This window comes from Thermobia domestica, chromosome 5, assembly GCF_964235325.1.
Source record: "Thermobia domestica chromosome 5, izTheDome1.hap1.1, whole genome shotgun sequence".
Classification (NCBI taxonomy): Eukaryota; Metazoa; Arthropoda; class Insecta; order Zygentoma; family Lepismatidae; genus Thermobia; species Thermobia domestica.
The window spans coordinates 190,733,494-190,761,414 of NC_137458.1; the positions used below are offsets into that span (position 1 = coordinate 190,733,494).

The following is a 27,921-nucleotide window of genomic DNA, read 5'->3' on the forward strand; positions in this document are numbered from 1 at the left end:
AGAATTCTTGGGTTATTTTTAACATCAATATGTGTTAAATGCTCCTACTTTTTCGATTGTTCCAAAGGTCATGAGTCAGAGAAACACTTTTATTCTGCTTTACAAAGGAAACCACTGCAGAAGTATTTAAGGATGTGGCTCTTCATTTTCTATTTCCAGGGGGAGTCGACCTACCCCTTCCAATCCCCCCCCCCCTACTGCCGATGCCCATGTGCAGAGATGAGACATCGCGAGTGTGAGCGCAAGCTCATTTGGGAAAAGTGAGCCCGAGCGGAAGTGAAAGCAAACCCATTTGACATTGGTGAGTGCGAGACCAGTTTAGGGAATAGAGTCCAAGCGTGACTGCACAAGAGCTCAATTGAAAGTAGTGATTCCAAGCCCGACTGATAGCGAGATGACTTCATAGAAATTAGCTCGAGCCCAATTGAGAAAAGTGAGGTCGAGCGTGGTTGTTCGCGAATCCAATTAAGGGAAACTCCAAAACGAGAGTGAGGTCGAATTCAGTTGAGAAAAGTGTGGAATTAAGTTAAGTTTTCCAAAGCAGGAGTCACCATAAGCTCAATTGAAAGAACTGAGCCCGAGTGCGTGTATTCGCAAGCCAAAAATTAGATAAATGACTACAAGCCCGAGTAGTGCGCGTGGATTTGGACACGATTCCATATCTTATTCAGTGGTGTGTAGTCAACGTTAAAGTGTACGTTGCATCATTATATTGCCTCAGTCCGCAAAAGGGACGTAAAAGAATAAAATTATTTTAAAGTTTGAAACCATCAATCCGAAATACTTTGAGAGTTCCACACGATACAAAACTAAATTAAATATTACAATTTTCGTGATCATGTAACCTTAGCTTTCAACATCACAGTTCTGTCGTCATCAAGAGTAGCGTGTCGAATTTTACTTTAGCCCCTCAAGCCCGTAAAAATTACATAACACAAATGTTTCTTGAATGGATTTGAAGTACCATCCTTTAAATTAACAATCAGTTATTTCCATTATCCATTATGTCATGACCGTTTCGCTCTGAATGTGTTGTATCACTTATGCCAGTTCAGTGCTGTGCCATAACTTTAATCTATGTTGTTTTCCTTTGTTCGATAAATTCTTCCGTATTTGTTATTGTTATAACTTATCTATAGTATGCATAATTTGTACTGTCAACGTCTGTCCCTTTTAAGCATGTACTTCATAGTGCATTGCCTCTCCCTACTAAAAATGATTTAGCGGTCAGATTCAGTAAAAGTCTGAAATACATATGTGAAAATATAAAAGTCGACAATAATATTAATAAGCATACTGTAGATAGCTGATAACATAAGGGAAATACGAAAGATTCTATAAAACAAAGAATAGTATCACAGAAGATTCGAGGTGAAAACACAGAAATAGGCAGAATCCAGTTGCCTATAAAGAGTCTAATGGCAACTAAGATCGAAGTGGTCGTGAGCAAACGATTGAAACACCGACTACCAAGTAGAAAGACCACGGTTCAAATCCGCTCAAAGTGTTCTCTTATATATATTATTGATTTTCAGGATTTTTCACAGTGCAAACGTCTTAATATGCTAAAGTAAGAAATGTCATGCTTTTGACAATGCAATTTCGACGATAAAAAAGAAGTTTATATAGTTACGGAAACTGTAATGATTAGTTAGGCTTTAGATGTAAGAGAGAATTATATAATAATTGTTGAAGAATGTGCAGCAACGTCATACATGTTGTTTCTAGATATTATCTAAAACATTCACTCTGAAAGGGAAAGACACGCAGCATGCCTCGTCTGTGTGGCCAGCAATAATTGGCAGTAGCTCAGCAAGGTAAAATTGTTGGTTGAGTCACAAGACCAGAATGCATCTCAAATCGCCAGGGCATTAGGTTGCAACCGACGAAGTATTCGCAAATAATTAGATCGGCACAAGATTATGGAGTCGAATGAGCCAAATCTTTGCCCAGAGCAGGTAGATCTAGGAAACAATTGCAGTTCAGGATGAAGGGCTCTTAGAAGACGTCAGGAACAAATATCCCATCGATGCGTCTTGCGAGACAAGGCTATAGAGTTCGGCTGTTCTCACGAAACAAAACGAAATAGGCTAAAGGCAGCTTGTCTGAGAAATTGTTGTTGTTCAGCCGAAATTTCTCCCCGGGGCGCACATCGGAACCGTGGCCATTTGTATGACTACGGTAGAACTTAATTTAGAATGATTCGTCATGTGGACGGGGTGTAACTTCTTAAGTATTTCAATATACAACGTCTTATGTAGCGTAGATGCCCCATGCAACCAGTTGCGAGAGAAAAGCCTCGAAGTTGAGTCACGAAAATTCGAAATATGCGAAAAAGATACGTTGTGTTCAGTCGAGCAAAGGCAGTAACATTTTGAGTTTGTGAGGTTCGAACATATTCTTTTAGTATCTTTTACAGTTGATCAAAATTTAGAAATTAAACTCGCGAAGTTATAACACACTCTGAGCTTTCAAGTGATGTAAAACAGCTGGCGATTCGGCAAGTAGTTTACACCAAGCGACTTCTTATATTTGAATGTATATGTATTTATATCTAACGTTGCAACTCGCTTCCATTGAAAAACCGGTGCACTTAATCCTGGGTTCGATTCCAGATGGGGCCTCGCAGTAGTTCAGAACCCACATTCAACTATAGGTTCAGTTCGGTGCTAAAAAGGGAGCGTACAAAAAATCCAATTATACCAAATTTTGGATTCGTCGACCCAAAATGTTTCGAGACTTCCAATGGACAAGAGACTAAATTAAACATTAGAACATTAGTGTATTCGTGACCATATGTACTTAAATTTTCAACGTCACAGTTCTATTGTGAACAGCATTAACATGTCTAATTTTACTTAGCGTAAAATAATAAAACGTTTAGCATCATCCAGAAAGCCATGAAATCTGTAAAGTGGAACAGAAAAGAATCTTTTCCCTGCATTGGAACAGCGGTTTTTGTATTGAGAATCGGCTGTTTTAACAAGTAAACCATGACCACAAATATATTTAACCGCGAAAACACTGTTATTGACACCTTTACGGCAGTTGAATCTTGTGCCTCTACTTCAAACTTTTTCGCTGGTTTTCTTTGTTTCTTAATTTTTTTTTTCATATTTATTTTATGTTGTCATTCGTCTATACTATTAATAACTGGTAGTTACAACTTCTGTTCCTCTTAAGCGTGTGTTTCAGATTCTTTTTGCCTCTCCTCGTCAAATTACGGATCTGATTCATTTTATTCTCATATTCTCTAGATCTGTTAGTGCAAAGATGCCAGACTCACACACAGGTGTATATTTACTTGTTTGGTAGATAGTGCTCTTCTGGCATACAAATAAAAATGAAAAAGTGTATTCAAGATACTAGGTTCCGAAAAATTATGCTGTAGGGTATATAAAATTACGAGCCCATTTTCTTGGTCGTTTGTTCCTCTTGATTTTCTAGTTGGGAGTGAATACTATTTTGAATTGCTATTTAAAGATAGTAACGTACGCGGAGTTTCGTGAAGAGGGGTTTGTGGCTCTCAAGTCTATATCGTTTCAGTGTTTTCATGTGCATATCTTAATGAGGTAAGCTTTTATTTTCATAATGGTTTGTTCAAAGTGGAGTTTGAAACCCAGGATTTCCCTTCTGCGTACGCCACTGTTTAAATAAACCATTTTAATTTAAAATTCGTAGCAACCTTACCTGTTGTTAAGAGAACTTATATATATATATAATTGAAGCTTAATTGTAAGTTTTCATGCTATTAAGGTAACCTCTACATATACTAAAATAATGGTATTCCGGCCACTGAAAGGAATAGTTAAATACGACTGTTCTAAGTGCACAGTTTATGAAAGGATAGATAAGGCTTATAGGCTATAGTCCTACGTTCTTCACACGAACGTACACTCAAGGTGACGTAACTAAAGATGGATTGTGACGCACATTGACACCAATCCTAAGAGGCTAAAAGGCCCGGGCTCCTCAAAGTTTCGTTGCATCTTCCAGTTATTTTAACTTCTGAGTTATCGATATTCTCTTCTTCTCTATATCATTTCATTTTTAGTCATCCATGTTTCATTTATTGGAGATGAGTACTCTAGCTTCTAGCACATAAGTTAAACTTCTTCCGTCAGAGCGTACGTTTCTCAATATATCTGTCAGAGCGCACTTCCACATTTTTGTTATACTCTAACTATGCAATGATTTATGAATAATCTTCCGGATACAACGTTAATACCATTTTATACAAATAATCAGTAGGAGATTTAGAAAAGTATTTTGGGAGGGGTTTCTGTGATTGTTTTTTCTTAAAGAAAATCCCTAATTTTTATTTGCGACGAGTTTGAAGTTTATGAGTAGAGGCAAACTAATATTTCGTTTCGTTTGTATATTCAGCAATAACCTTGGAAGACCGTCGGGGAACAGACTTCAGTCGGAAACATACCCCCCACCGTAACCCCCTTCGCAAATTCCTTACTGCTGGTAATTACTAATAACAATACGAAATGACGTTACTTTTTCCTCCCCTCATCAAGGAATTTTCGTAATCGTTGATTATAGTTTCTACAGATGCTCTGGAAATTCACTATGTTATTATGCATGGGCTTCAGAATCACTTTGTAACAAATTCTTAGTAAGGGTCTTGAAAAGACATCTTAGTTTTATTTTTTTTTCAAAAATGTATTACAAAATAAAGGCAAATCATAAAGATTATCCATCTCAAATATTAGTAGTATAAAACACATTATCAGCATTAGTATTCCATTTCAAAGAAGTTTCTGTAGGAGTAAGAAAGGCGGAAGGAGGATTTGCATTAACAAAATTAGTTGTTTTTTTATACAAAGGTCCTATACGGAGGTTGAATTTTTTCAGTCTTTTAAAGTAATACGTTGTATTGTAATAAATCAATGATTATTCTTCATTCTTGCTATAGTACAAATGTTTTATGAAAGTTTCAGAAGTCAGACATAATAAACTTATAGGCTATAACACGGTGACGAGGGAATGTTATACGTAACGAACGAAAACACAGAACATAATGTTTTTTTTGAGAAGCTACATTACATTTGCAATGTGTGGAAATTTACATTTGTGCTGTGTGTTTATGTGTAGTAAATACATTATTGCCTTGCCGGTATGTTATTTGTTTGAACTCTCACACATACTACAATAAATTATGTATGTCATGCAACAGGTTTTTTTTTTCCTTCTGCTTCTGTATTTTGTAATTCAGAATAAAAATATTGCCTACAACGTATATGAAAGTTAAAACTGTAAAATTTCAAGAATGTACAGAACCTCCCAAAATAAAGCTCTTAATGTGAAGCCTTTAATCGTATCATATAAATGTAAGTATGTCCCTCATGTTTTATTTTATTTTGTTTCAGAAAGAAAGTGTGGGATAATTTTAAGTAAAAGTACTACATACAATTTTGATAGTTATTTGTGTATTTTTTAAAAGAAGTGCTTACTTTTGTTTATAAGAGGTTTAAAAATTCTTAATTCTTAATTGGTTAATTCTTTGGGATTCATAATGGATATATGTTTTGAACTAAAATTATTTGAAGTATATTTTCGAAATTTATGGTTTATTTTCGAGGTTTTATATTATTTGCACCACTACTAATTAAGTGAGTTTTTGTGTTAACAGAGTTTGTTCTATCAATTTAAAGAAGGAGAATTTTGAAAAAGGCGAAGCAAAAAAAATAGTTTTTTCCCTCCCAAAAAAAGTCTGCTCTTTTTGAGACCTTGCATCTCTATATTTGATCAAACAGTATGTGTTTATTACACTCAAGGAAGAAGGGGTTACACCCTCTTGTCCTGCCCAAATGATTCCTGCTGTAACATTTACTTGCAATACTGTGAAACAAAATGAAATTAATCACGCATTTCTGTCAGTAGTTTTTAGAGCTCTGCGCCCGCATTACAGATTTTGGGAGGCATAAAACCTACTGCCGTGATTGACAATTTCCATAGATTTCACAAGGAGGACCTTCCTACCTTGATGTGATGTCTAGTTTTTGAAGAAGGAAAAGGATGCAAATAAATGTGTTTGTGAAGCTATGGCAAACATTATATGACATTTTTTTTTATTCAGGCTCTAAAAAAGCATTTCAGAGCAATCGAATGAAAGAGACTGTTTTGAGCTATAAGCTTGTATGAATCCTGTTCTTTTCGTCTCAATGGAAACACTATATTGAGTGTGACACAGACTGCTTTACACAAAGAGGGGAGTAGGAAGAGAAGGAGTTGGATTGAATACCAGGAGCACATTGTCGATCGAGACGTATGTTTCTGAATGCAGAAGCACACGGCGCAAGATATTAGTAATTTGGACTTAAACTTGTTGTAAAGTTTTCTATGCCGAGAACTGTACAGTGCATTTTCCTTAGGCACATGTACGTTCCATGTCCTCTTTACATGTACAATCACGTGTCATTGCATATTTCTGAACCTTTAACATTGAAAATGTTTCACGCATGTCTCACATATATATCGTCTCTGGTGAATTCACCTGTAAGTGTTAAAAATACATGCATTCCGCAGGTACAGGGACCTCTTCAGAACCTGTTTATCTCATCTGTACATATTACGAGCATTACCTGTAATTTGCATTTTTTTTATATGAGAAGGAATTAACTGGGTAATATTGTAATTGCAACTATTCATTTATATATGTTATAATTGATAGGCAGTGTAGAATTTGCATTTCAAAATTTTATGTTCAGACTTTAAGTAACTTCTGTATACAAGTAATTTTACATTTTCTTATATTTTAAAAATTGTTAAATGTGGTTTTCTACCGCATTTACATATAATGATAATAAATCCCTTTGCGCACAATGAAATTGAACTTTTAATTATAAATTTCTCATTCGAGTAATTTAAATTAACTCCATCCAATATAGATTATAGTTACTGTATATTCCCAGTAATTGACGGCAGATGTTCCGTCTTTAACACCTTACTTTGTAGGCCTCATTTTCACAGATTTGTTCCCATAAATATATCAATAAAATTATTCCTTCAGAAATTCCGTATAATGACGAGTTTCATGAATTTAGTTTCTTCGCTAAGAATTTTGGAGTACTGTTTAAGGGAAAAGTACAATTTGATATTATTAACATTTTCAGAAAAGTTTGTGTGAGTAGTAAATAGAATAGACAAAAATAATTAACGTTAATTATTGGCTATGAATATTCAGAAGCATTTGAGACATAGTTTCCAAACGAATTATAACAAATGAACTACTTCGACGCTCCTGATTCTTACAAACACCATGTTCTTTATTTTTAATATTCATCGTATGAAGTAAATATGTACACGAAGCAGGCCTTACACGAAAGAAAGCTGGTTTTTTCGAAGTTTAAACATCGTGAAATACAGCACAAATTATTATTTCATAAAGAGAAAACAGCTACTAACAGGATTGAATCTGCTATAGTTTGTTTGGTAATTTAATGCTTTACCACTGAGCTAATGCTACTGCTTCGGTTGTATGCAATACAGTAACATGTTTACACTTTAAAGTACTGTGAAGATATTTCGTGCTTGAAGTATTGAAGATATTTAATGTAATGTACCTTTCTATACTGTCTTTATGTTTGGGATTAACGCTGTTAACTTTCCTTACCCACTCAAAGATATGAAGATCTTTCTCAGGCTATTTTACAGAGGAAATTCATTCAACTAATGATTCAAGAAACCATAAGCTTTGCATTTTTAAAGTATGATAGAACAGTCGAATGTATTACGTGGATGACAGTCATAAAATGGAAGTTTACAGTGTAATATGAATGCATTATGTTCTCGATATCTTCACTTTAATTATGTATTTATAATACTGATTACCCAAGTGTATTAAGAGTATGTGCAAACTAAACTGTCATAGCTTTTGTGCTGACTATGACATTCCACTACGAAACATTATCAGGAATGCATGCTTCTCTTAAACTTTAAAGGATTAAACATATAGGATGCCTCAGTTCCAAGGTAGTCTGCCTAAGTGCATAGACTGTTTCCTCGCTTTATATGTACGGTAAATAAATCTAATTAAAAATACTTCTGCCATGCGAATTGACCTCGAGAATTATAAACTCTTAAAGAATAGCATATATTCCTACAGCTTTTTGGTTCTCAGTATGATGTAAAAAGTAAAAGGAAACAACAATTTTTCATTTTACCTGCACTCACTGACAAAAGAATTGAAGCACTCAGAAGGAGTCGTCCAATTGAACTGCAATTCCGCAGATGTATAGCGCTACTAAAAGTCTTAAAGAATTAGTTTCAAAAACCAGAAACATCAGTAATGACCACAAGAGAGCGGTACTATTAGCAGTAAGGAATACAACTCTAGGCAGTTAGTCAGTCAGTTGTGGAGCGTTAAAGAATGAGTCGGCACAATACTGGATGGTCAAAAATTCTATTATGCCTCGTGGTCGCAGTAGACAGCATTACGAGCATTTAATGGCGTTTAAAAGAGGCTGCCTCGTGGAGTTTCACGGAGCCGGCTGGGTCTTCTGCGATTTCCAGACATGTAAGTCATTCCAATGTTACAGTTGCTTGATGTTGGGGCTAGTAAATAAATGAAGCCACCAACTTACGATGTGAAGGTTCCAGTTGAGCATAACAAACCACAATACGCGGAGATCGTCGCGTTGTGCGTGAAGCGTTACGTAAGCCTGTGACGTCTGCACCTGCCATCCGGACAAGTAGTGGAATTGTACAGCACCCTATTTCGTTCCGCACTATGTTTTTGCAACTCCCATTACTTTGGTTGTGGATGCATCGTCTCCTGCGTAGGTTGGCCGTAACGCAGAGCATAAACGACAGCATGTTGAGTGGTGTCACATTCGGACAGCATGAAATTCTCTGATATAATAGCAATACTGTTTATGATGCATCAGTGATCTCGATTCTGCATTACGACACATGGCCATCGCCGTGTGTGGCGGCGCCAGGAGGAAAAGTCACATTCCGGCGATAATGTGAAACGGCGTTACTCCTTGCTTTATGGTATGGAGATCTATCGCCTAAGATTTTCTGCCACTTCTCGTAGTAATTCACGGAACCTTGACGCCACAGTGATACGTGGCTTAGATTCTGCGTCCATATGTCCCCTCGAGCTGCGTATAGATGCATATATTTCCAGAAAAGAGAATAAATATTCTACTAGATACTTTTCTACATAAAATAGATGATAGGTAATTGATTAAATGGTTCTGTGTCGAATGAGGATATCAATATTGAGGTTATTTGTGCCTGTCACATGACTAATGGCCGATCGATGCATCTCGTAGAACTCCCGACGAGATACTAAGCAAAAGACCCCTAAGAATGAGAAATCAAACATAAGCTCCAGCAAATTAATGGAAAAGAAAAAAAAAATCCACAAAATTAAAATAGAGGTCATGATAAAAGTAAATTGAAAATAAAAGGTGCATCACGTTGTGTTTCATTTGTTAGTGAAACGTCTTGTGAAATACAAGCGATACTATGAAATGTTTCCGGAAAACTCACACCAGAAGCGAAGTTCCCCTTGTGGATTTTTTTTTTTAAATAAGAAATGACTGCCATATCTTAACATTAGTAATAGGATATCTGTATTTAAAAAAGAAAAAAAAAAGTTGTATTGAAAAAAACGTCTAGGAAAGATAAATTTACTACTTATAGATGTTTTCGTAAGATGTAGTTTACACATTATAGAGCTAATAATCCTATGTTACCCAGCACCTTCATTACAAGATGACAGTAATGCTCTGAACATTAGGCAGAAAATAATGAGGAATGTTAAACTGCCTAATGTTCTGTAATTAGATTTGGAGATGTGTCTTAGGCACAAAATAACGAGGGATGTTCAGCTGCGTAGTGTCCTATAATTAAATTTGGACATGTGTTTTATGATAAATACGGAAATAATATATCTAAACCAGGGATGCAAATAACCACCTGCCCACTCGCCCCGGGTTAGCGGTTGTTTAGTGCGGACGAGTTTTTAATGTCAGTATTAAAATATCGAAGGTAAGTAAATGATTTCTGTTGTGGGCTAGTAGCTTTCTTCTTGGGCTAGTTATCTTGTGTTGCTTATTTGCCTCCCTGATCTAAACATTAACCAAATTATAGTGAGAAGGATTCGAACTGCGACTCAAAAGTTAGCTGAAGCTCAGAAAGTACGTCAAGCAGTTTATATATTTCTACCAAGAAGTCACCGTTCAGTCTACCGGAACATCCCCGTAAGGAATCCAAAGCAACTTGCACGACGCCTGTCATTTTTCGGTGCAGAATGCATTATCAGTGATCGAGGAGTCAACTTGACTGAGAATGGCGTACAGACAGAACCGAGAGAGTTCAATAGGAGAGTTATAATCGGCTATCATATTGCTGGTTTGTCGAATCGTGCCAGTAGTACCCCCATTACGCCACCCAAAATGAACGGTGGGTGATGTATTCCTGAAATGGAAACGTCACGGTTCACCAGTGTCCCTAAACAGCCCGAACGACCGAAGAAATTGACAGATAGGGACCGGAAAGTGCTGAAACGTGTGATATCCAGCAATCGACGTCAAACTGCATCTGCCATCCAGCACGAGTTCCACACTGCATCGGGCACATCATCGGGCACATCAGTTTCACTGAACACTGTCAGGACAGAACTGCATTGACTTCGTTTCCATGGTAGAGCAGCTGCCCACAAGCCACACATCACTCCAACAAACAAAGCCAAGAGGTTGGCATGTGTAAGGCTCTTCGAAATTGGACCCTAGACCAATGGAAACATTTGTTATGGAGTGATGAATCACGCTACACATGTTTCATGTCAGATGGTCGGGTGTGGGTGTGGCGAACACCCGGCAAACGCTTCTTACCAGACTGCATTGTGCAAACAGTGAAATTTGGTGGTGGTGGTGGTGGTGTAATGATGTGTGGGGTGCATTTTTTTGTGCCTGGTAACATGACGAGTGCAAATTATCTGGACATTTTGGACAATTCAGTGCTTCCCACATTGTGGAAATTCTTTGGAATGGACCCATGTTCTATCAGGATAATGCCCCTTGCCATTAAGCCGCCAATGTTATGTCGTGGTATGTCAAGAATAATGTGCAACAACTCCAGTGGCCAGCTTAATCGCCTGATTTGAACCCCGTGGAACATCTGTGGAATGAATTGGAGCGGCGTTTAAGGTCCAAACCAACTCGTCTAAATTCACCTGCTGCACTTGGAACGGCCTGGCAGTGGGCTGCCATCCCACCTGATATTTATCAGCAACTGGTGGAAAGCTATCTTCGGAGGATACATGTGATCCAGGCCAAAGGAGGCCCTACCCAATATTAGATATGTCATGATTTACTTCATTCTGAAAGTTGTGGGGTGACCGGTGACTTTTTGGTAGATAATGTATATACAGGGTGGCCCATTTTAATAATTCCACGGAAATATCTCGAAAACAGTTGAACATAAATTAACCGAACATACACTCAAATAGGAAATGCAATTGGGCACATGGAATAGTGTTGTGGCCGTGCCCAATAGGGCCGTCTTGCATAGGTCCAATTTTAAAATTTTAAATGGAAATATGGGGCGAGTGATAACTCGTTCGATAGATCTTAAAGAAAAAACGCTATGGCAAAAATTTGTCATATCGGTCACCGTATTCAAAATATCTGCCAAGACGGTGTTTGTATCAAATAAAACCTCCAGTACCATTAATATGAAAACGGTTGGAGATAAATGAACAGAACAAAAAGTGAAACTGGAAAATGGCATGGGGCAAGTCGAATGATGTCGCGGAAGGCGGCCCAGGGCCCAACTTTAAAATTCTAAATGAAAACATGGGGAGAGTGATACCTCGTTCGATAGATTGTTAAAAATTAAATTCACTGTGGCAAAAGATTGTTCATATGGGTCATTGTTTCCAAAATAACCACCAAGACATGATACCTGTATGAGATATTATGTCTATTACCCATAGAATGAAAACGGTTAAAGCTAAATGAAAAGAATAAAACTCGTATAGGAAATCAAAGAGGGTATTTATCATTCCACAGTTTGAGAATATGCAACAGAGAAAAAAAGATGATTAGCGTGAAAGTACCATAATGCAGAGTGAGGTACAATTAGATGGAGCGGCACCTCACTCTCCACACGCGATATAATGGAAAATGGATTGGGAGAAACGGGCCAATACTATAGCCCACACGATCCCCAGACTTATCCTCACCAGATTTTTACCTGTGCGGATATTTGAAAAATATTGTATATGAACGCGAACCAACAAATAAGGAAGGTATGATGGAGCGAATTTGAGTAGCTTGTGGTCAAATCGCACGTAATGATTTATTACAAACTGTCACGGATTTTCGCTGAAAGATTAATTTATGTTATACAGGCAGATGGAGAGATGTCATTGAGCAAACTGTAAGATAGATACCCCCATTTTGTTGGTACGTGAGAGGCGAGAGGACTCACGACACGAAGAAAGAAAGAAAGAAAAAAAAAAGAGCAATAGGCGAGGGGATTCACGAAGAAAAGACACCCTGGACGTTAGATGCGAAGGGACTTACGCAACAAAAACATTCTGAACGTGAGAGGCGAGGGGAATCACGAAGAAACAAGATGCCGGATGTGAGAGGCGAGGGGACTTACGCAGAAAATAAAAAAAACACCCCGAAAGTGAGAGGCGAAGGGACTCACAAAGGAAAAGTCCTGGACATGACATGCAAGAAGACACAGAAGGGAAAGAATGGAACCAATATCGTGCAGACGACTGTTAAACAAAACCAACGTTTATACACATTGTTCTAAAAACTGCATTGTTGGACAATTTTGTTTCGCATTTCAATTGATTCATTTTTGCATCAAGTCATTGAATTCAAGAAATATGGAAGTTACCATTTAACACGAATTTTACCTACTTTTTCTCATTACAGAGACATCTATCTCTTATAAAAGCACATATGAGATACTTTTGTTGCGTAGATTCAATTTGCAAAAAACTAAGGTTCTTACTTGAAATTTCACCGTCCCTTCCAGCTTCACCCACTTACGGAGAGAGGTTGGAGCGATAATTTTCTAGGAATTAGATTTCCTCCTTTGCACTATAGTATGATAAATACCCTCTGTGATTTTCCAATCGAATTTTTGTTGCGTTCACTTTCCTTTAACCGTTTTCATTCTATAGTCACTGGACATTTTATCTGATACAGGTACCATGTCTTGATGGTCATTTTGAGAACGGTGATCCATATGAAAAATCTTTTGCCACAGCGCTCTTTAGTTTTTAAAGATATATCGAACGAGTTATCACTCATCCCATGTTTTTATTTAAAATTTAAAAGTTGGACCCTGAATCCCCATGAAAGACGGCCCTGAGGGTCACCGCGACATCATTCAACGTGCCCCATGCCATTTTGCAGTTTCACTTTCTGTTCTGTTCATTTATCTGCAACCGTTTTCTATTAGTGGTACTGGACGTTTTATCTGATACAAATACCATGTCTTGGCGGCCATTTTGAATACGTTGAGCGACATGGCACATCTTTTGCCAGAACTCTTTTTAGTTTTTAAAGATCTATCGAGCGAGGTATCACTCGCCCCATTTAAAATTTTAAAGTTGGGTCCCCATGAAGGGCGGCCTTGGGAAGCAACGCCATTCAATGTGCCCATTGCATTTCCTATTTAAGTTTTTGTTCGGTTTATTTATGTTCAACCATTTTCGAGATATTTCCGTGGAAAGATTAAAATTGGCCACCCTCTATATATAATGTGTGTGTGTAAGTAAGTAAGAAACTGTTAGTATTTAAAACACAAAGCATAATTTCGTATAAAAGAAGGTTATCAAGACCTACCACAAAAACATCACGATGACTTGAAAGTCAGTCTGTGGTAACAGACGTTGTCTTCTGCTAAGGTCAAACGCCAAACCTCCAACCTAATGCTTAGATCCTCACTTTCGATGAGATTAAGTCTTGTAAAAATTTCTATCCTCAGCGTGACGACAGAATTGTCACATTTCGAAGTTTTAAAAATAACGCTTACGTTGTGACAATTTGGATCCTGATAATGTACTCAGTGCGTCACATCAGAGGCGCAAGCTTGCTAGATTTCTTCCTGGTTTTCAGCTAAATCGAAAGGAATTGGCGTGGAAAAAGCGAGCGTCAATGCTGATGTGAATGAAATCAAGATTGGTTTTCACCAAAGCTTAACTAAAAACAGGAAAAGTATTATAATTTAAATGATAAGGCAGGAGGAAATAAAGAATGTTGTGTATGGGAAAATAGATGTAGGTACCTTGGAATTCACGAAGCGCATTTGTTTTATTGAATGCAAAGTTGTTTGAATTACAAAGTGCTTCGTAATGAAGCTAAAAACAATAATAATTTTTAAGTGAATGTTTGCTTGGTGAATGCCCACAAAAACTTTAGGTATGAATCTGTTTAGAATCGAATCTAGTCCGACTTGTTACCATTCATCTCCAAAGTTGCATCCCGCAAACATAGTGAAACATATACTTGTGAAAAACGAAGAAAATTACCTGAGTCGCTTTTGAGGAAATTAACCGAATAAAAGAATAAAGAAAAATCAGCCACAAGAGCAAACTACTCGCTCTTTTAAAAAAAAAATGTGCTTTATTACACTGGTCGGCATGAAACTCCTCCCACAAGGGTGAAAGGGTGTACCGGATAAATTTCGAGAAGCTGATTACAAATATCTCATCGAGAAAGTTCCAGCACGTAAGTTTGTGTGTGTGTGTGTGGGGGGGGGGGGGGGTGCTGTTTCCATAATTGACAGAAAAATCGTATTTTTCGTATTTAATATGTGTTTTCCGTGTTTTGGAGTGCATAATTCTGAATTTTTATCTTAATCCAAGAACTGTTACTAGGCTATATCCCAGGAACATTCTTTTCTCTAGCTCACGACCTCCCGGGAACGTACCCCCTCCCCTTGGGTTGCAAAGATTTATTGTCGTTCCACACTGCATACACTAAAACCTAGGCGTTATTGACGGAGAAAAGTTTCGTAATCAATTCGTCGGCTCTCTTTTGTCTAGACGACAGACAGATTGTTGAAAAAAGGCGCCAAGACATGCACCACGGTGTTGCGTGAAACAAATATTTCAGTTTCGAGTTGTTCTTCGTGTTAGAAGGTGCTGTTACGCTGTGTCTGTGTATACCGTAGGTGAAAAATATTTCTGCGTGAAATATTGACGTTTGTGTTAAATGAACATGCCGAGAACTTGCAACAATTCGACAGATTCATTCTGCTACATATGTGGGGAAGTGATTTTCAATGGACAAAGTAGGCCATTGTCACTGTTCCTGAAGACAGCCTACCATCTGTACTTCGGGTGTAAAATCGGTAACCAGGATCGCGTTCGGGCTCCGAAGCAAAGTTGTAACTCGTGTGCGCGTAATCTCACAGGATGGTTGAAAGATACACACAATTCGATGCCGTTCGCCGTACCTATGGTTTGGCGCGAGCCCCGTGATCATGTTTCATACTGTTACTTCTGCCTCACTAATATAAAAGGTTTTTCAAAAAACATGAAGCATAAAATACAGTATCCTAACTTGGATTCCGCGAGGAGATCTGTGAAACATGATGTTTGTCTGTCTGTACCCGTACCACCAGACTCATACACCCTGTGCAGTGTTTCATCCGATGAAGAACCTGCTGCTTGTGAGGATTTTGCACAATCTTCGAGTACACAGTCAGATCCCAATTGCGCTCCAGTGCCTGACACTAATGAACCACATGTGATAAGTCAGGAAGAGCTTAATGATCTGATCAGAGACTTAAACCTTCCCAAGTCTAAGGCCCTGTTGCTTGCATCACGACTTCAACAATGGAATCTACTAAACCAAGATGTGAATATATCGATGTATAGGAAAGGAGAGGTGAGCTTAGATCCTAATTTTACAAAGGATGGTGATTTGTTGTATTGCAATGACATTCCATCGCTTATGGGACAACTGAAGTTGAACTACAACACTGAAGATTGAAGGCTATTCGTAGATTCCTCTAGGATAAGTCTCAAGGAAGTGTTACTACACAATGGCAATGAAAATCCAGCCATCCCTATTGCTCATGCTGTACATATGAAATAAACATACGAGAACATGCGAAACCTATTGCAGAAAATAAAGTACGAACAGTTCCAGTGGTCTGTATGCGCTGACCTTAAGGTTATTGCCATCCTCACCGGTTTACGAGGAAGTTACACAAAGCACTGCTGCTTCTTGTGTCATTGGGATAGTCGAACCAAAGATCAGTACACCATCACAAAATGGCCGCCAAGGAAGCAACTGATCCCAGGGGAGATGAACGTGGCGAATTTACATCTTGTAGATCCGGAGAAAATATTCTTACCACCCCTTCATATCAAATTAGGGCTCATGAAGGTCTTCGTCAAGGCCCTAAACCGGGATGGTGAAGCATTTAATCATCTCAGAAAACTATTCGCAAGACTCAGCGAGGCCAAGGTGAAAGAAAGTATTTTTAAGGGACCTCAAATCAGAGACGTTTTTAAGGATACTACATTTTCTTCTAAGCTTAATGAAGTAGAAAGTGAGGCTTGGGAGGCCTTTCGAGAAGTGTGCAGTAACTTTCTAGGGAATCATAAGTCACCTGGTTACCAAGAAATTATGGGCAGGTTAATTACTTCATTTCGTAACATGGGATGTGATATGTCCCTAAAGTTACACTTCCTGCATTGCCACTTGGACTTCTTCTCTGAAATGTACAGCTTGGGGGAGGTCTCTGACGAACACGGGGAAAGGTTTCACCAGCAAATAGGAGAGGCGGTACAGTGGTAAATGGAGTGTGAATATGTTGGCAGACTTCTGTTGGAATGTGACACGCGAGACACCCTGTAGTAATTACAAGAGGAGTAGGAAAACCAAGTGACACGTAAATGTTAAACTTTAATTTGTTATGCAGTTTTATCTGCATAATTTACATTGATATTTAAATTATAACTTGCAAATTATTATGGGTGGAGAATAGCATCTTTGGGCGGATATTGAAACACTCCCGCTCCTCCCTGAAAACTGGTACGTCCTGGAGAAAAACGAGTTACGGAGTCGAACTCAGGATCTCGAAACCTATAGGAATCACCTATTTTCGTTCGTGAGAGCGAGAAAAAGTTTCATTTTGCCGACCAGTGTTATCAGGTTCTTAATGAAATATTTACTTTAAAATATGAACAAAATCGCCTTTGTCTCTTAGTCATTGTTGAGAAAATCTTCCCAAAACACTTACCTTAAGAGATTACTACCCACCCACATAGATTTGTTTGTACAGAAAATTGACTGACAACATCGTATAGTATTAATGAAATATTAAATACGAAATATAAACAAAATCGTTAGAGCATCTTAGGGAAATTCAATTTTTTTCCCTCCATGAAACTTGTAAATTCGTTCAAATCTCGAATTATTTTTTTTTCTTTCTTTCACGATCACCATACTTTTTCTTCTATCGTTGCTCGAAAATAACAAGCTGTTAGAAAATTTAAAACATGAAGAAATAACGTTTAAAAGGATCTATAATAATAAAAGAAATCAGATAAAAGCTACAAGACTTAAAGCTTCAGTTAACTTGACTCTTCCATTCTTTCGAACAAGGGCAAGAATATAGCTGTTAAGGCCAGGATTATCTTCCTCCAAGTTCTAACTAATATAATCAGTCAGTCCTAAATGTTCTATAAGATTCTCACAGTATCCATAATGTGAATAGTGGACGTCATGTACTTAATAGGAATGTGTGAGATTAGCCTCTGATACGCATACCCTCCATGATCACTTCATACCTGGAACTAGAAGCTGATGACATCTGTCGATAAGTTCTAGTGAGTTATTCTCGTTGGTTTCCTTGCTGCTCGGACTAGGGGGAAGACCTATAGAAAGGGACATAACTACGTCACCGAAATTACTTTTTGTAAAGAAAAAATGTGTTATCATAGTGTTTTATAATCAAAGATAAAGGGTAAAAGACAAATTTCGCGCATCTGGTTCTGCATAATAATAATAATAATAATAATAATAATAATAATAATAATAATAATAATAATAATACAGCCTGATTATTAACGATTCAACAGTTTTAAAGTAAAATATGTCGAAAACTATTCATGCAATACGTTGAAACGAAAAAAACACTTTTAAAATTTTCATTTTTGTAATTTTGGCTCATATCTACAGATGGCAAGGCAAGCCTAATTTCCGAAGTAACATCTATGCAGTAGAAAGCATTTTGTGTTTTGGAGTTTGACAAGTGTTCTTCCGTTGTTACCATACAGAGTGCATTCCGTAGACAATTTCTAACTGCAACACTAGGTCATCAAAGTATTCTGAGGTGGTATCGACAGTTTAAGGAAACTCGTTGCCTGTTTGAATGTGAAACCACAGCGTTTCTGATGAAACAGTGGAGAGGGTTAGGGCTAGTTTCGTACGTAACCCACTGAACGCAATACGGCGCGCCAATAGGGAACTTGATATTCTGCAACCAATTAACTGGAAGATTTTGCGAACCCGATTATCACTGAAATCATACTAAATAGGGTTGTTGTAAATATTCCAACCGGACGACCTTGTCAAAGGATACGAATTATGTAACTATATGCAGAGCGGTATGGAGGACTTTTATTTTTTTTTTATTTTTATTTTTTTAATGTGCATTTTAGTTTCAAGGCGGCATTCCGTTTTAATGGTAAGGTTAATGGCCATAATCTGGAGTACAGAACAACCGAACGCTTCAGTGCAGCATGAACGAAATTCCTCAAAAGTGAATATGTTTCCTGCAGTTCCTAAACGAAAGGTGTACGGTCTGTTTTATCTTCGCAGACAACACTGTGAAGGATATGTCATTCTTCGATGTGCTACAATTGTAGTTGTTTGCTTAAGTAAAAGAGGATTCCAGTAACTTCATATTCTAAGTAGTTGGGGAACTTAGTCATTCCCACATTAAAGTACATTCACTAGATGAACGAGGACTCCCACGCCATTGGATTGAGCGGTATCCTTAAGATAAGTTAACACTTTCCCATGGCCTTCTTGATGTCTTAATTTGCTAGTTTGTGATTGTTTCTTGCATGGAAGCATGTGAAAGTTACAATGTGTCAGTCTTGGCTACGAACAGCTTTGGGTGAACTCCAGGATCTCATTATGGCCCCATTTACGACCATTAGTAGGAATACGCTAGAGCGCGTGTGAGGTGAACCAGACCACCGCATAGATGTGTGTCACGTGGCAGAAGAAGCCACATCGAACATTTGTAGCAGTATCTCTGAAACGTGGGCAGTTTGTGTTCAAGTTCATTTATGATTCGTTACTGTACGTGTTGTTACACATATTTAGTACAACCGTTTCAAATCGATAAACCATTTTGAATCCCTTGTGCGTAAGATAATCTTCAGCCCTTGATTTGTAGAAAACTTATGTATTCTTAGCTTTTTCTCAATAACTTTTAGAAGAAAAGCAATAAAGAACGACGGTGCGCTTGAGATCGCTCTATCAATCTCGTGAAGCACTCTTGTGGTAAAGTTCTAATTAACCTTTTCTCCCCTCAAGAAATATTAACGCCTCTTCTACTTCCAAACAAATAAAAGTGAAAATTACAGAAGAATCGCAATCACAACTTTCTGTTAAATAAATATGTACCTATATGTCCGAAATAAATACATGCTCGTTACGTGTCTAGGAACGGTTCGAATCAAAGAAATTAAATAAAAAATTTGAGGAATTAATTTAGAGATTATTTCTAAAAAAATACTCTAATTTAATATAAACTAATTGTTTGCTGAGCAAAGCTATATATTTTCATTAAAATTCAACACGTGTTACAGTTTCGCCAACTAACTCTTTGGCTTCATCAGACACTATGTAATACAGGATAACTGTACAATCCTATATACATACAACAGCTAAGATCTCTAATTTAGTAGATGGGTTATTGGTTAGAATCTTAGGACGCCACTCCTTCCTATATGCACTCGAATTTTCTGTTTGCTTTTCCCCAATAAATAATGAAGAAAGCAAGAAATAAGCTAACTTCTATTTATTCCTATTTTCTTTAATTATTCAAACATTTTCTAATCAATGAGGACCTGTGGAAATGCGGGTTACAGTGAACACTCTACTCTGGCCTGTACTCCTTACATTCCGAAGACTGGTTCTTGACTCATACGACACAGTCTGGCCTAATCCTGAATCTGAGACTCCAAAATAAGTCTTCCAAAAGGAAACTAACTAATTATAGGATAGGTTATTCTTTGGGTTAGGTTCTCAGCCTTCACTCCCGGCTCTAACTAAATTTCCTTGCATTCAAGGAATGAGGAATTAGATTAGCATTCAGTCTCTCACTTTCCTACATGAAAGTTGCATTGAGAAAAAATTCTAAGCATTCAGAACACCTAATTGTGCTTAAAAGAAAACGGGTATCGAACTCAAACACATTCTGATTCAAACAAAGCTCATCCACCAGTAGGACGGAACCATACCTAAGTGTATTCGACGTCACTCGCCTTCGACATAGACATCATAGATAGTCTAACTGCTATCATTCTAAACAATCAATATATGATCCAAGTAGCCTCCGCGTAAGAGTAGGATAAGTTTTCTAAATACAACCTTAAAATCCTAATTCCCTATGATGGTTTAACTATCTGACCGCCAAAGCCCAATTGCTTTAGCGGATATCTGTAATGCAACGGATTCGCTTAACCGACTGCATACAGTAAGTAACTCAAGGGGATTCTCCCCACTGCACTATTCACTTCCAGTGCAGCAGCTTGGCTGGCCAAGACCTTAACCCAAGGACTCCTATAACGAACAGCGACGAACAAAAGAACTGGCTGCCTTTTTATATGTTTTGACCTGCTGAAAAAATAGCTACAAAAATTCCTTTGAAAACTGTAGCACCAACAACTCAAATGGAAAAGTACTAGCTCGGGAGGTAGAATACGCTGGAATTCTCTTGCTAGTCTCTCAAACAGCCTCCTAAATGCAAAGACTAGAACGTAAAAATTTAACGTTTTAAGTTAGCTAACTGAAACAATTTTTTTTGAATACCTTAAGTATGGGGAATAAATCTCTAATATATATATATATATATATATATATATATATATATATATATATATTAATATACAACATAAAATAAGTAAATATTACTATACACCATTACAGTAATAAATATATGTATGAATGAATATACTCCAGGCCTGGATAGCTACCTTATAATTAAACATAAAGTAATATTTAATTTACCATTGATATTTATAACTTAATTCCAGCAAGGTCGCAAGACTTACCTTGCACCTTTTTCAACACTTTTGTAACAGAATATTGCGAATCAACTATTTTTATTACTATGCTATCCTTTACAAGTGATTTATTACCATGTTTTTGTGATGTTCGCAGGATTGTTCCACAAGAAAAGATGTCCGAAAGGAAAGTCGTGTAACTTTTTGCACGTTTTCAAGAATCCACGTAACGAGTTTGAGCTTCATGATCACGAGAGTCAGATCAACCAGAACAGAAACATTTTATTGGATAATCGTGGCAAATCACCATATAGATCACCTTCACCAATAGGATCATCAAGCAGGTATATCATTAGTTGTAATTTTAAGCACATTTTATTCAGTACTATGGAAAAGTTTCTTAGCAAAGCCGTAAAAGAAAATTACTCAGCAGGAAATAATAGAGACCTTATCACACAACTCTAAAAAATCTCTAAATATTGTCAGCAATGACTTGATCAGACAACGTTCAATAAGCTATAAGCATTTCATCAAACAAGGTGAAAAAGAAGTAGGAAAAGAAGAAAAAATTGGCTGAAAAACAGCTTTGGACACCATCTGTAATTTCCAGCCACATAATAGTGCAACAAAGTTAGAAGTAGGTCTTTCTCTCATATATAAGGTGTTTTAAAATACTATCACCAATCTTTAGGGAGCGATTCTTGACACCAGAATAAGACAAAATGTATAGCCTAATTTAGGTACAGAAATGCCTCCTTTCTATTCTTTCGCTAGTATAAAACTTGTCGGCAAAATGGAAAAAGAACTATAACTCAAGAACGGAATCTCGAATCAAAGTCGGGTAAATAAGAACATGCATTATAGTTAATTGTTGATGTTATTAATGAGACATTCCATGTGAAATCAACCAATGAAATGGCAAAATCTGACCTGACGGTCTTAGATTTTTGTAAAAATTTGTGCACAGCTTTATTACAGTGGGGGATGAAAAAATCGCAAATATTACCTCTCTCCTCCTGAAAGTGTCCCCATACAGGGTGTTCAAAAATGCCAAAAACGGAATTTTTGCTGTTACAGTGATTATTAAAAATTGTCATAAAATGGTTAATATGTGCACTAGAGACGTGGAACAAACACCATTGGAAAGCCTAAAGATTGCTCTACAAGTTGTACTATATTGAGAAAACCTATAAAATAAAAAATAACACTTCAAAAATTCAAATTAAGATTTGAATTTTGAATTTCGCATAAGAATGTCCCTCTGAATTTGTTCAAAATTGTCCATATTGTAGTCTCATATGTGTACTAAAACACCACAAGTTGCATTTTGGGCACTCAATGGGATCCGATTCAAAATTCAACATAACCAAGCATTGCACGATATTGACCATGTAAATATATGGGTTCAAATCGATAACCATTTGCCGGAGCTATTTACCTGCAGCATCAAAGGAATTTATATTCAATTTCATTTGTTTCCTGATGTATTCATTTGAATTTACACAATTATCCACCTTTTGAATTATTTAGAGAGGTATTACGTTTCCAAACAGTACTTAATACAGGTCATTATTCCTGTTAGTCACTATGGATGTTTCTAAATTTACGTTGGCTACATTGATACATGTTATTTTCATTCCTTTGTTTCAGGATTGCTATTACAGAACATATTATGAATGGGAGGAATATATTTTCCTCCTTTTCACAATATTTGTATCAAATGTGTTATGAAACACAGTGACACTGCTCACAATCACTTCACATACTTTCAGTACAAACAATTAGTCAATAAATTGTGTTTCCTATTTCAATTATCCACTTCCAAATATCTGTGACAGCAATCCTGAAACAAAAGAATGAAAATAACATGTATCAATGTAGCCAATAGAAATTTAGAAACATCCATACTGACTAATAAGAATAATGACTTGTATTGAGTACTGTTCGGAAACGTAATAGCTCCCTAAATAGCTCGAGAGATGGATAATTGTGTAAATTCAAATGACTACATCAAGAAACAAATAAAATTGAATATAAATTCTTTGATGCAGCAGGTAAATAACTCCAGGCAAATGGTTATCGATCTGAACCCAGATACTCACATAGTCAATATCGTGCAATGCTTGTTTTATGTTGAATTTTGAATCGCATCCCATTGAGTGCCCAAAATACAACTTTGTGGTGTTTTAGTACACATATGAGACTACAATCTGAACAATTTTGAATAAATTCAGAAGGACATTTCTATGCGAAATTCAAAATTCAAATCTTAATTTGAATTTTTGAAGTGTTATTTTTTATTTTACGGGTTTTTAAAATATAGTAAAACAAAACCTTATAAGAACCAAAAATGAAGGAACGTGATTAGTTGGAAAGTAAAAACGAAGACTTATGGGATTGGCTGAAGGCCTCAGTAAATAGGAAGAAAAAAAAAAAATATATATATATATAAAAATAAAAAAGTACAACAATAACTATACATATGTCTGTTAAAAGAATTTAAACTTTTTCATAATAATGACTATATATATGACGGTTAAATAATTTAAACTTTGTCATAACAATATTTATATATATGTCTGTATTTTCATTTATTTTCGATAGTGTCTGAAGAAGGATATGCTAGATATCCGAAACAGTTACAAATTATAATTTAAAATAAAGTGGGTTTTAAGCTTTGGTCAGTGTCTCTTTTGTTAAAATAATCAATCCAAAGCCATGAATAGTCTTACTATAGTACAACTTGTAGAGCAATCTTTAAGCTTTCCAATGGTGTTTGTTTCACGTCTCTAGTGTACATATTAACCATTTTATGACAATTTTTAATAATCACTGTAACTGAGAAAATGCAATTTTTTGACATTTTTGAACACCCTGTATGGAGACACTTTCAGGAGGAGAGAGGTAATATTTGGGATTTTTTCATCTCCCACTGTGATAAAGCTGTACACCAATTTTTACAAAAATCTGAGAGGGTCAAGTCTGATGACTTGTTGATTTGACATGGAATGTCCCTAATACATAAATGAATGTAGTGCAGGGGCAGTGCAAAGATAGACCCCAAAGTAATTTGGAAATTCCTTGGGTATTCTATCAAATTTAATGGCAGAAATAAAGGATACCCTCTTCTATCCATGAAGAACTTATGGGGTCTAAGTGTTGCATGCAGAGTCTCCACACTTACTAGTCTTCAGCACAAACAATTGAGGATATTTGGTATAACACCAAAGAACTTTGATAAATGATTCCTTACACGCAGATTTGAAATAAAATGAAATGTTTGAGTTTAACGTCGGAGAATTATACCTGCTAGACTAAAGGAGACGGATGATTAAGGCAAGTAAGTGATCATGGAAGAATTGGTAGAATGAATGAAGAGACGGGACTACCCTGAGAAAACCCATGGACACTTTGGTGTTTATCAGAAACTTACTTGGTCAGGGATCGAACTAGAGAACCCACGCACCAGAGGTAAACTCTCTACCTTTGAGCCACCCGTGCTCCCTCTCGAAGATATGGGGAACATAATGGACAATCATGATTGTAGCATGTCATACTGATTGTAGCATGATTGTAGACAGCCGAAAATTTGGTAGATGAATGACTAAAAGGACCATAACTCGAGAGCAATGTCGGATCATGGTCGGCTAAAAAGCTTAGCGATTATTTTATCTCTTAATTCTACTAATGTATCAGTGGATGTAGGAGCGTTGCGGCACAAGGATTGACTTCATCAAGAAAAAGGAAATTTATGAGGTTTTCAAACAAAAAATATAGTAAATGCTGAACAGTTTTCAAATTGAAGTGTTTCGGAAAATAATGTATACTAGTATTGTTAATAAGTAGGGAGACAACAATTAAAAATTTATTTTACTGACATATCGACCGGGTGTATTCATATAACAAATTATTATCGTAAGGGGCTCAGGTGTCAGCTCTGGTGCGTGGATTCCTTCCTTCGTTCCCATATCATGGAAGTTTGTGGAGAACAATATTGTCAAATGGTGTTTAATGGTAACAAATAAAATATTGCCACCTTGTCTGAATCCAGGCGTATGCACACTTTTTGGCTGACACATTACCACAATTGTTAGAAGGTATACCTCTGGCAATCCCCCGTCAATTGTTTTTGCAACTATATATATATGTATATATATACATGGTTTTCAACGTATGTTTGCGTGTATATCTAAGCTGTATTGTAAATGTAAGATAAGTATACGCTGGAACATAAAATATTGACTGGATATATGCTGTATGCCATTCAGTAGATCTTTGATTCTAGCTTAATACACTCACTCCTTTTCTTACTCATTTTATGTATACCGTGATATTACATGCATTATAATAAATAATTTCTTCTACAAATAATTTTCTTATATAACTTTTACTATCTGTTATCTCTATTATCACTGTTAGAGGGTTTGCGATGAGAACATCTTTTATTAATCCGCTACGCTTTATGCACGTACTAATATACTAAGGTAGAATTTCGCCATGCAGAAAGATTCCAAGAGAAACACTATGTCTAAAATTCGTCTGGAATAAGTGAAAAACGTCTTCTTCATTCGAAAAAGATGCAAATTGTGTCATTTTATTATATTTTTTCCATAGAATTCGAAAATAGCAACCGGAAAATTGAATTTGTTAGCTTTTTTTGTTTGTTGGTTTGTTCTGTTGACAACTTACTTTGGCTCTTTTGTAAAACGTCTCCTGCTCCTAATTGAAAATTACTGTACTCAAGCTGTAATTAAAGCAAAAGCATAAACTGTACCTCTATCGAATCACAAATATAGTAGGCTTGAATACAATTTAAGGTATGTAGTAGTAAAACGTGACAAAGGAAAATAATTGAGGGATATTTTTGAAAACACCATGAAAATTCCTATTTCTGGATTTTTCCATTATTATATAGAAACACTGACTTCAAAGCCGATGAGTAAAATTCTTTGTATGTATTACTGAATATGTGACACGACTGAAAGTTTCATTAAAATCAGTGCAATAACAAGTGAGAAGGGAAAATATTTTGTATGGGTATATTATCCTTGACTGCAGCAAATTTTGACAAGGAATAAGCAGATTTCTGTCTTAACTGACAAATGGAAAAATATTATAAGGGTAGCGATTTTTGTTAAAAATTCGTGGTACTTGTTTATTTTTACCCAACATGTGGAATGACATTTTTTTGTCGTTTAATCGTTTTATTAAACGTAATGTTATTATAGTTTTATATAATCGTATATAATCGTATTATTATTATTTAAAGCTACCAGAGAAGCTTCTTTCTTAAACTTGAGATTTCTTTTGTTAAAAATTATTAAAACTACAATATCATACAAACAAGAATTGTTGAAAAGAGTGAGTGTGCATATAATGTTTGCTCCGCAATTTTCGTTTGATTAGGTGATATATTTCGGGTTTGTGAATTGTATCTGTGTATATGTGTGGGCAGAAGGAGAGGTGCTTCCGGAGGAATGCTTTTTCACAAACGATATCTCTCACTATTGCGGTGTTTTTATGATTTAAACTTTGATTCTACGATATATTTTCTTTTCAATTCGTTATGAAATCCATTAAATTGTTATTTTAAACAGGTTTAAAATTTTCTGTTGTTTAAGTGATTGTAACCATACGGTTCAGCTCAGTCAATTTCTAAGAAGAAAATTTTAACTTTTTAAATGAACCTCGCACAATAGTGCTCTCAAGAATTTTTCTCGCAGCCAACAAACGAATGTGCATATATGTATGTGCGTTTCGTCTGCGACAGAGATCGCAGAGTTCCTCTCTCCTTCCCATATAAGGAGCTAAAATCCAGCACAATGGACAAACGTCGTCTCTAAAAATTCCAATGCATGGATTGTCATAGTTATTTTTAGCTTCTGACATCAACGAACTGCGAAGCAAAGCGCACTATTGCCTAGCAACAAGACGAGACGAAAAGAAAGAGAAGTTAGTGTTACTGAGACACCCGAAGAAGCCACCACGAATGAATTAGCTAGTGCGAAAATACAGCAATAATAAAAGTCTGACAAATATGTTTAGTGAAATTACCATGAGAAACTAGAACGAATCATCGAAATGAACGAGCAACGTTAAATAATATTAACAAGTGTAAATAAAGTGGTTTTGGCAGTATGGAGCTGGAGAACGACATACAATTCAATTCACCGCAAGGAAGATGAGAGGAGAGCAACCCGCAACCTACAGGACATTACCCCTGAATATCCAATACAGTCCCCCTTCCAGTGTCAAAGTAAGTGAACAGTGCTAGTGAAAGTGTAAAAATCAGCAATGTAACGAAACCTAACCAATAATTCGTGGCAACCGCGTCTTCAATAATCAACGGGCCTAAATTAAATCAAAATATAATTATCATTACCAAGTATTCATTTGAAGTGCCATAAAAGTGATGTATTATTTGTTCATAAAGTTTTAGTGTTGTGAATTAAAAGCAAAGATAGAAATCTGAGTATCCTTTCAACATAATAATTGTGGTTTAAATTTACATAAGTTTATTTTAAGGAACAACCTAATTCATTTTTCTTTACAGCACGAGTGATTAGCGCCTATGCAACTCAGTAATTCATACATTAATAAATTGCATCAGCGCTAAAGAATACAATTGGAGTTAGCTTTATGCCGGTTTCCCGAAACGTTCTGACCGAACT

The 27,921-nt window shown here is 36.4% G+C and overlaps 1 protein-coding gene across 8 annotated transcripts in view; it reads left to right on the forward strand.

Annotated features, from left to right (window-relative positions):
• Window positions 1-27,921, forward strand: part of LOC145686323 (U2 small nuclear ribonucleoprotein auxiliary factor 35 kDa subunit-related protein 2-like) — a 497,978-nt gene that overhangs the window by 397,412 nt on the left and 72,645 nt on the right. For 7 of the 8 annotated variants that reach the window (XM_081759527.1, XM_081759529.1, XM_081759531.1 and 4 more), the window contains one exon: window positions 21,408-21,594. The exons of the other annotated variant lie outside the window; for it this stretch is intronic. In XM_081759527.1, coding sequence (XP_081615653.1) covers window positions 21,408-21,594 — 187 coding nt within the window. The remainder of the gene's footprint in view (window positions 1-21,407; window positions 21,595-27,921) is intronic. 8 annotated transcript variants of the gene reach the window in all.